We start from the raw sequence: 9798 nt of genomic DNA on the forward strand, positions 1-9798 counted from the left end.
GTTGTCTAATTTTCCTGCGTTGTATTATAGGTGTCCCAACAATGTGCTGACACATCTTTCTTTTTTTATGTCATCAGAGCAGCTGATCATTTACCAAGTGGGTGTCCTCCCCAGCCACTTCTACTATGTGCTGGCAGACAAAGACTACTCAGGCTTCAAGAATCTGGTGGGCATGGCCATGGTGCTCATTATACTCAACTCCACAGTAAGTTGATGAAGCAGCACATGTAGATGCATATGGAATTTGGCCTCCAAACTGGCTTTACTCCTTGCACACGTGCAAACTCAGCTGTGCATCTCTTTTATCTTTACCTGTGTGTCCACCTCTTCTTCTGATTGATCTGCAAACATAGGGTATTGATGAAATTACTGATACTTGTAGAATCTGCCCTCTCAACTGGTTTCTGTGTAATCTTAAAGGTATAGTCAGCAGTTCTAAGTGATTACACATTTTGTCATATTCAGCTAAATTTTCCTCACATTTCTCTGCCTGGCCTTTCAGTTTGTGTGCTCCACAAACTCCAGGCGTGTGTGTGCTGTGCTCGCTCTATAATGGGCTAGTTTGCAAATGTGTGTGTGGTTGTTCTGACTTCAGTTATAGCAGCTGCAGATTGTTGTGAAAGAGTGACAGTTGAGTCTGTAGCTGGTTGTCCACACGTTGTGCCCCACTCGCTAATTTTCTCCAGTCTCCTATGGCGTGGGCTCTTCCTCCAGTTGCTAGTATCATTCCTGTGGTAATGTGCGTTCATGAATTATGAGTGACCTGGTTAGGAGCTTCCAAACAGCAACCTCCAACTTCCAGACTTGAGTTTCAGAAAACCAGTGGGTGACGTCACAGTAGGTTTGTCCTGTTTGTATATAGAGTCAATGGGAGCTTCTAACTGAAACAGAGGTTTGTCACAGGAACGCTCTTAGTGCCACCACCATCATGACCGGGGCACATCCTATGTTCCTAGTGCTGTACATTATTGATCTAAAGACAAATGTAGATGTGCACTGAAACTAAAACTATCTGGTACATTGTTTCTTGTATTTTATTGTATGACATCCTATTTCATTGTGGATTGTTGTTAACCGACGGTAGCATCTTTATCAGATCAGGGCAGTCTGACATTTTACAATCTACACAGGTTGCGTTCACTTGAACTTTGAGCAAGAGAAACTGCCAACTCTTAACACAATACTGAGTTTATTTTATGGAAACATATTCTACATACAGTTTATTTCACACCATTGCTTTTTAAACAAACAGAGGTAGCTGCTGTTTGTACTTGTAGTCTTATAGAGGTTATATACCTGCTGTTTATTATGTTACATTTTCTCTTTGACGCACATTTTCATTCCTTCTTGTTTGTTCCTCTCTTTTCTCCCAGTTGAAAAGTCTTGACCAGTACATTTGCAATCAGATGTATGTTAGCTGGAGGAAGACGCTAACTGAGAGCCTCCATACAGCCTACTTTAAGGGCCGAGTCTATTACACACTCAACGTACTCAGAGAGGACATAGATAACCCGTAAGAATCCGTGTTTCTTCTTCTCAGTCAGTTCTAGTGCTTGTTTCAGAATATAAACACATATACCATGTCAATACAAATCTGGATGTTTACTTTTAGTGAAAATCTATTTAAATATTGACCATGATCCCACAGTGGAAAACAGTGTAATTACTTAATCCTGGTCATTGTTTTTTTTCCCTCATACTCGTGTCTGTCTGACTTGCAGAGACCAGCGAATCAGTCAGGATGCAGAGAGGCTGTGTAAACAGATGAGCACCATGGCTAGTCGCTTGATTGTGTCACCCTTCACACTGACCTACTACACGTACCACTGCTTTAACAGGTGTATTTATAGTCATGTGGCAGCATGTACCTTCATTTACTAGCGTTTAACACCTATTATGAAGCTCATCAGAAACTTGCACTGTGTTCTCTTAAAAAGTGAGTGTCATGTAACATTTCACCATTTGTGCTTGTGAAAGGCTCGTGTAAGTGAAATCTTGAGAGGAAATTGAGAAAGTTGTCAAGTAGAGCATCCCTTTTTATTTTCACTGTACCCATATTATGTGCTTTTTTTTCTGTATTTAGAATGGGATGAGAGGGGTCACCTGCCCTCTGTGTCCTGGACCGTGCACAGTTTAGAAAAATAGAAGAGAAATGTTTCCTGTGTGCCTGCTGTAAACCCACTTAAACAGAGGCAAAAATGTTTGGCATTGCTGTTTGTTAAATTTGGTGTCCTTTATTTGCTGTGACACTACAACATTTATTTCTCTCTATTTAACATGATTTTATTTAATTGTAGTTAGTAGTGTCCCAATTCTTCTTTTTTTTTTGGCCATGATATTGATCTGATATCTTTAATGAGTATCTGCAGATACTAATTCCGATCTGATACTCATTTTCCTACTGTAAATGTTCATTAAATATCTGACATATTGAAATTAATCTGACACACTATATATTTCAGGAGCTTCTTGATCCAAATACTGGATCAGGTCCTGGTTCCAAGATATTATGTTTTCTTAATGGCTCCCAGTTATTCATATTATTGATATGAATAACTGGATTGCCTTTATTCTGGCTGATGCTGATCCAGTGAAACATCCAGATTGCACTGATACTTGGTATTGAATTAGGACATGTCAAATTGTAACATGTTTTCCTCTTATTGTCTTTTAAACAAAGTTTTCTTTTTTCCTTGTGCAGCACTGGCTGGATTGGCCCTGTGAGTATCTTTGGCTACTTTGTGATTGGAACCATTGCCAATAAAATCCTAATGGGGCCAATAGTTTCAACTCTGTTTGAGCAAGAAAAACTGGAGGGAGACTTCAGGTAAAGTTTAGTTTATTGTGTGTCCACAGTTTATATATGGACAGGCAAGCAAAGCAGGCTTAGCCGTTCAACGTGTGTCCCTGAACTTTAACAGGGCGGTTCTACCCTTTGTTTATTGTGAAGGAAACAGTTTTTTTGTTAAGAGGAAGTTTCTGTAGTCTTTGGCACAGAGCCCTTTGCCTCTTAGAAAACAACACAGGGTATGCATCAGATTTCCGGAAGAGAATTTGTAACTTAATCTGCTATAAGTTGAAACACTGTGGTTTTGTTTTGAGGAGGAAATGGAACTGTGTGTTTAAATCTTAAATTGCATTGTTTGAAAGTGAAAATTCATTTTTACAGAAATGTCATGTTTCCGTATCTCTAGATTCAAGCACATGCAAATCCGCGTCAATGCAGAGTCTGCAGCTTTTTACAGGTGAGGTACTTCATTGTACAGCATCTCTGGGGGTTTGCTGCAAAGGAAGATGTAGACCTTGCCAGAGAATTTAGACAACCCGTATATACAGTAACTTAAGGAGAAACTCTGCTTCCTCTTGACTAAACCTCTAAGCTAATCACACAGGTTATGTGGTTAAAGCAGAGTGGAACAAATGCTGCTGTCTGTGTTTTTAGAGCTGGTAAAGTAGAACACATGAGGACCAACCGAAGACTGCAGGCCCTGTTACAAACTCAGAAGAGTCTCATAAACAAAGAACTCTGGCTCTATAGTAAGATCATCTCATACACACCCCTTACTCATCTCTGTCACTGTATTGTTATAATTTGTAGAGTTGACCTCTGACCTCTCCCTTCTTAGTCGGGGTGAACACCTTTGACTACCTTGGAGGTTTCCTCAGCTACATCATTATCGCCATTCCCATCTTCACTGGTATCTATGATGGCCTCACTCCTGGTGAGCTCAGTGCACTCATCAGTAAGGTAGGATTTTTTCTGTTTCCCAGATCTTATAGTGAAAAATGCAGCTTTCTTGATGCACAAAAACAAGGTGCTGTTTATTGACAACAGTAATAACAACGAAGCCCTGAATGTATTTCTGCTGTTGTCCCATGTATTTACACAGTCTACTGACCTCTATCAAGATGCATTTGAAAATTAAGAAATATTGGGGTAGGAATTGTAAAAACTAGGAATTTGAATCAAATTTGCTCCATACTGAAAGGTTTTAGACAGCAGGACAATAAATAAGTATCAGGTACACTTGAAAAAGAAATACAAAATGCTGCTACAGTGATTACTCTGATTTACATAAAGTTGTTAGTGTGTTAAATTAAAGAAAATTAAAAATAACAGTCCCAGTTTCCACTACAGAACAGCTGGCTGAAAGTGAAACTTGCTAATTTAACCACTAGGTGGCAGCAAAACCTCTTTCCTGCCTTCTGTTAGAGGTCTCACAGTCACATGTAGGCAAGTGTAAAATAGGTCTCCACTCTGCCTTGTTCCTGCCTTTTGTTCCATCTTCACTAATAGTCAGGTCTCTTATTTACACTCTGTTGTGGTTCTCCCTCTCCTTGTTCATATTCAGAATGCCTTTGTGTGCATCTACTTGATAAATGGCTTCACACAGCTAATAGACCTGTCAACCACTCTGTCAGATGTGGCTGGATACACCCACAGGTATCACACAGCATGCTTAAATTTAACTCTGGGAGGACAGATGATGACGGCGTGCATTTATGTGACTGCATCAGTGTGTGTGTGTGTGTGTTGTGGTCAGGATTGGGGAGCTGAGGGAGGTGATGGATGACATCCTGCGCGAGCAGTGTGACTATGACCCTGCGTCAGGGGAAAGCTACGACTTTGACAGGTTTGTGTGCACACTCATATATTAATCTCTACTGCAAAAAAGTGATTTCAGTAACAGGCTGCATGTTAAGAGAGTGCACGTGGCTAAAATGAGAGCAGATTAAAAAAACCAGACAATGAATATAAGGGCCTTATAAGAAAGGAGACTATCAGGGCCACAAAGCTTCCCAGCCTCCATATTCTTGTTTGTTTTGTTTATTTTTCCATCACAGTGACTTCGATGTCCATGCAGGCCCATTAGATACTGCCTTCATCGTGGACCATCTTTCATACAAATCTCCGTACTCAGACCAGCTGCTGGTGGAGGACTTGAGTCTGAAAATCAAACAGGGAACTCATCTACTGGTGGTGGGGAACACAGGCACTGGCAAGACATCACTACTGAGGGTCCTCAACCGACTGTGGGAGGCACATAGTGGTGAGAGTTGGTTAATTTTACTCGATTTTAATGGGAGTAAACAGGAAATCATGCAGTGACTCTTGACCAGTCTAGACCATAATATTAACCCCTAACTGGAATAACTCTGTTTCTAAAGAAAGAACTTGAGGGAGGATGTGAATGTCCTTAATTATTGTCAAGACCTAATCAGAAGACGCATGCTAACGATAGAAAATGACAAATATCCCGGACACTGAGGGCCTCAAAAGCTTAATTACAGTATGGACATGAACATTTTGATTAATTAAAGGTTAAAAACTCAGGTTTTTATATTTAAAATAATGTATTGAAAGTACACAGTATGTGGCAATGATTTCCCTTCCCTGTTTTGTCTAGTTAAATACAGATTTGTATCCAGCTGCCTATACCTTTAAAACACACAAATGTCTGAAAATTAGGTGTGTGTGTGTGTGTGTGAGAGAGACACACACACACACACACATATATAGACAAATTGGGAAGAGACTTAGGAATTTTACCATTAAAGTACAGCAGTATATTACTGAGGGTTGTTTAGACGGGGGATGTGAGGCTCCTACCTCAACCAGTTATGTTTTGACAGATCCTTGAGTTGTCTTTATGGAGAGAGAAGAGGAGACAATCTAGGTTCCGCCTTTGTTCAGTATTAATCTTGTAAATAGCACTTTGCCAAAAAAATGATGTACAGGTTTCCTTTTCAGATGGGCAATTGGTGGTACAGTGTTATTTTATTGATAGTTGTATGCAGTTAAAATAATGTACATAGGTCAAAGGATTACAAAAAAGACATTTCAATTTGTGATATTTGTGATATATTGGACAAATCAGTAGATCATAAGTAGTTTTTTTTTTTTTCAGGTTTTGTCCAAATGACCACATGTTTTGGGCCCAGAGGAACCCTCTTCCTGCCACAGAAACCATACCTGACTGATGGCACGCTGCGTGAACAGGTGTGTCTGACTTTTTCCTTCAGAAGTTGTCTTTCTTCAGAGCCTCTAATTTCTCTGATAATGTAGACATAGCTGGGTGTAGACGCCATACTTGGTTCAAGTTAACCGAAGACATTAAATTTAACAAAAACCAAAAAGACTAAATGAGGACCTACTGGAACTCTCTTGTCCTACAGGTGATCTACCCACTGAAGGACATTTACCCTGCATCAGGTAAAGAAGTTCATTCATTTAACCATAGTCAGTTCTGCCAAAAAAACAAAAATAGATAAAAGTGAAAGTACATAAGTAAACAGTGAACATTTTAATACATTAAAAGCCATAGAAATAAGTTCTGACATCAGTATATTGTGTTATTAAAGAAGTGACAGCAGCTCATTTAATATTACAAGAAAACAACTGATACAGGACAAGTGTTGTCAGATGAAAGCATATAGACAACATTTAAGTCAAACCTGGTCTTTGTTTTCAGGGTCAGTGGACGATGACAGGATTATACAATTCCTGGAATTAGCTGGAGTGGTGAGTGACCGCATCCCACAGTATAGTCTTTAAACTAAGATCCTCAATTTCTTTGTTCACCTTGAATATTTTAAGAAATGATTTTGAATTTGAACATACTCACTGATCCTGAATCAGTCTTTGATCTGTCCTCCAGTCCAGTCTCCTGAAGCGGACAGGGGGTCTGGATGAGGTGGTGGACTGGAACTGGTAAGACAGTAGTTAGTGTGGTCACTAAGGATAAAACTCTGATCAATTAGGATGAGAGATTTTGCTCATATTTATGAAAACATTTTTATCGTGTTTTTATTGAGAATTATAAATGAGAATAACCTGCCTTTTATTTAAATGTAATTGTAAGTTTCATTTCCAAAGTCCCGTTGTCAAATTCAGAAACTAATACTTTCATCACCATTTTAAATGTTCAGTGGAGTAATACAGATTTCGATTATTGTTTTCTCTGCAGGTATGATGTTCTATCTCCAGGTGAAATGCAGCGCCTCTGCTTTGCACGACTTTTCTACCTGCAGCCCAAATATGCAGGTATTTTGTTATTGCTCTCTTAACTATTCATCATAGCAGTTCCCAGCACTTTCACTTAAAATTAACGGCAAAAATGCAATTTAACTTTGGATGTAGACACTTCATTGTCTGGGGCCTGTCCTCTAATTTTTTTTTCCATAGTGTTAGATGAGGCTACTAGTGCACTGACTGAGGGGGCGGAAGCACAGCTGTACCGAACCTGTAAACAGCTCGGCATGACTTTGATCAGCCTGGGTCATCGGAGCAGCATTGAAAAGGTAGACGGAACACACATGCACATGTCCCACTCACTGAGATTCAAAGAATGGTTTGGGCCCAGTAGGTCTGAGAGCGTGGCTGTGGCTCACCAGGTAGGGCAAGTTGTCTCCTGACCAGCAAGTTGGTGGTTTGACTCCCGGTCTCCCTGCATGCCTAAGTGTCCCTGAGCAAGACACTGAACCCCGAATTGCTCCCGGTGGCTTGACTAGCACCGTTGTGTGGCAGCCTTGTCGTCGTCGGTGTGTGAATGGGTGAATGGTGTATGATCTCCTGTAAAGCGCTTTGGCCAGTGCAACACACTGGAAAATGCGCTATATAAATACATACCTTTTTTTTGTTTTGTTTTTTTACGGAAATGCATTGCATTCACTAAAGAAAAAGATCTTTTCTTGTAATTATGACTTGCTACCTCATAATTAAGAGATAATTTTGCTATGTACTGTAGTTTGTGCTAATAAAATTGCATAAATAATGAAGAAATCTTAAAAACCAATGTTTCTCAAGCAGCAGGTTCTGAAGCTTACCAACTCCTGCTCAGTACATGTCTATAGTTAGTTATGCTGTAGGCAGCAAGTTTGAGCCCCATTTGTAGCATATATTTGTTTACGTTTTGGAACACAGTGTGCCAAATTAGCTATTAGCAGTTAACATCTGCTATGCAATATTAGATGTAGGGACAGCTATGACTGAATTACTAAAGAATTCATTAACGGTTTTCAATGCCTGCATTATCTGATGAGTGCATTTTAATTCTTTTCACATTTCTCAGAGCAATGATGGATGTATGCTCTCTACACTTCAGCAAAATTTAAAATAATTTCAAAAGGACACTTGCTTTATCAGAATCTAATTTAATGGGCATAAAGTTATTTTTTTTGCCAGTCTATTGTATATTAATCAACTGTCTCTGTTTCTAACAGTACCATGATGTCCAGCTGAAACTGTGTGGAGGAGGTCGATGGGAGTTAACTAAGATAAGAGCAAGCAGTGGGAGTCTCAATCACAGAGATGAAGACATGTGACCAGTCCCTTCTCTGAAATCCTGGACATACGAAAAGTGTCAGTGTGATAGAGGAGAAGAGAAAGCACTCCTGAACTCTGCAGTTACTGTACTAACATTTAAGTGCTCTTCAACAAGGTACTTGAACTCTTTGGCTCCAATGGAGGCAAAAGTACACATCCAATTTGTTGGCTTTGGAGTTGGGCTGTGGATGAGTAACCAATTAAAACATTCTAGACCATAACCCCTCATTACCACAGGGTGCGGCTATATCACCCCCTCATTACCACAGGGTGCGGCTATAATCACGTTTTGTCTGCGGCACTGTTTTGATCCATCCTCTGCATGGCTTCATCCCCCACCAGGAGAGTCTGCGGAGCAGCTACTTGTGGTGCTGATTTTTTTTATGCAGGCTTTTATCCTTGATTTTGAGCTTCTAATAGACTTCATAGTTAAATGGGTCTTTTTTTTTTAATCTGTTCTAAATGTGATTATTCTTATTTCCTACTTTCTTGTGTGGTAGCAGACAAAGAGAAGCTTACATTGAAGTTATGAAACAACTCCAGATGACTGAAATAGTGTTTTGCTGATTTACATTTTCAGTTCACACATTTACAACAGTGTTTGCTTCCAGTGTCTCAGCAGCACCATGCGGCTGCAGGCTTGGTCTTTTTTTGGGAACTGTTGCACATTAGTTACACATTTGTGCTTTTGCAGCCAACATGGAGGTGACACTTTGTCATGTTATAAACATTTTAAAGAAGGATTAATTGAGAAATTCAGCATGTTAGCAACAGTAAAATATTGTAGTGTAATGTTATTTCCTGTTGTGTGGTTTTGCAGTTTCATTCATTACAACATCCAAAAGCAGCACAGACCTCCGGTGTTTTTTACTCTGTGAAGTGGCCAGAACCTCTCCTGTGGTGATGGGAGAGAAAACTATCTTGATGTATTTGAAACAACAGACTTAAAAAATGTACAAGGAGTGATAAAGAGTTCTCTAAATAAAGTGTTCTTATGTTTTCTACGTTTTTTCGCTCTACCTCCTGAGCCACAAATGTAAATGGTCTTATATTTGTATAGTGCATTTACTATGCTTTATGCTGGCATTCACACTACTTGGCTTCTCAAGCGCTCATACAGTGACTGGACAAGCTGGGAATCCTCCTGACAGGTAATTACAGGTACCACTTCCTTTATCACACCTTTCTCAGCTTGCCAGTATCAGGAGGCACTTTACTTCACAGAGTTCTATCTTAGTCATGATCCTAGAATAGGCTGTCAGAAAATCAACCGGCATGAATTTTGTGATCTTCAATCTCCGATTGTGGGGACGATGATGATATCTCCCCCCATTGTACTGTGTGCTAAAGCCAGGGCTGCTCTCAGCCTATAAGGATGCCAAAAGCGTTGGCCATGGAGTGACTTATGGCGAGGACCCCCTGTCCCTCAGTAGCACCAGTTGGGAGATCCACACTAGCTACAAGAAAATGAA

General features: G+C 39.9%; 1 protein-coding gene across 2 annotated transcripts in view; it reads left to right on the forward strand.

Annotated features, from left to right (window-relative positions):
• Nucleotides 1-9334, forward strand: part of abcd4 (ATP-binding cassette, sub-family D (ALD), member 4) — a 10603-nt gene extending 1269 nt beyond the window's left edge. Inside the window, exons 3-20 of one of the 2 annotated variants that reach the window (XR_002274132.1) lie at nucleotides 78-205; nucleotides 1374-1513; nucleotides 1722-1838; nucleotides 2702-2827; nucleotides 3195-3245; nucleotides 3443-3537; nucleotides 3627-3748; nucleotides 4353-4444; nucleotides 4545-4634; nucleotides 4846-5051; nucleotides 5910-6001; nucleotides 6178-6214; nucleotides 6474-6523; nucleotides 6660-6712; nucleotides 6969-7045; nucleotides 7187-7302; nucleotides 8224-8441; nucleotides 9147-9334. Coding sequence is in view for 1 of the 2 variants with exons in the window: in XM_020589776.1 (XP_020445432.1) it covers nucleotides 78-205; nucleotides 1374-1513; nucleotides 1722-1838; nucleotides 2702-2827; nucleotides 3195-3245; nucleotides 3443-3537; nucleotides 3627-3748; nucleotides 4353-4444; nucleotides 4545-4634; nucleotides 4846-5051; nucleotides 5910-6001; nucleotides 6178-6214; nucleotides 6474-6523; nucleotides 6660-6712; nucleotides 6969-7045; nucleotides 7187-7302; nucleotides 8224-8325 (1694 nt within the window). In the remaining variant the exon portion in view is untranslated. Of the gene's footprint in view, nucleotides 1-77; nucleotides 206-1373; nucleotides 1514-1721; nucleotides 1839-2701; nucleotides 2828-3194; nucleotides 3246-3442; nucleotides 3538-3626; nucleotides 3749-4352; nucleotides 4445-4544; nucleotides 4635-4845; nucleotides 5052-5909; nucleotides 6002-6177; nucleotides 6215-6473; nucleotides 6524-6659; nucleotides 6713-6968; nucleotides 7046-7186; nucleotides 7303-8223; nucleotides 8574-9146 lie in introns of those variants that run through there. The other variant, XM_020589776.1, reaches the window with a different exon arrangement.
• Nucleotides 9335-9798: the final 464 nt, after the last annotated feature.

Source organism: Monopterus albus, unplaced genomic scaffold (genome assembly GCF_001952655.1).
Source record: "Monopterus albus unplaced genomic scaffold, M_albus_1.0 scaffold9.1, whole genome shotgun sequence".
NCBI classification, from domain to species: domain Eukaryota; kingdom Metazoa; phylum Chordata; class Actinopteri; order Synbranchiformes; family Synbranchidae; genus Monopterus; species Monopterus albus.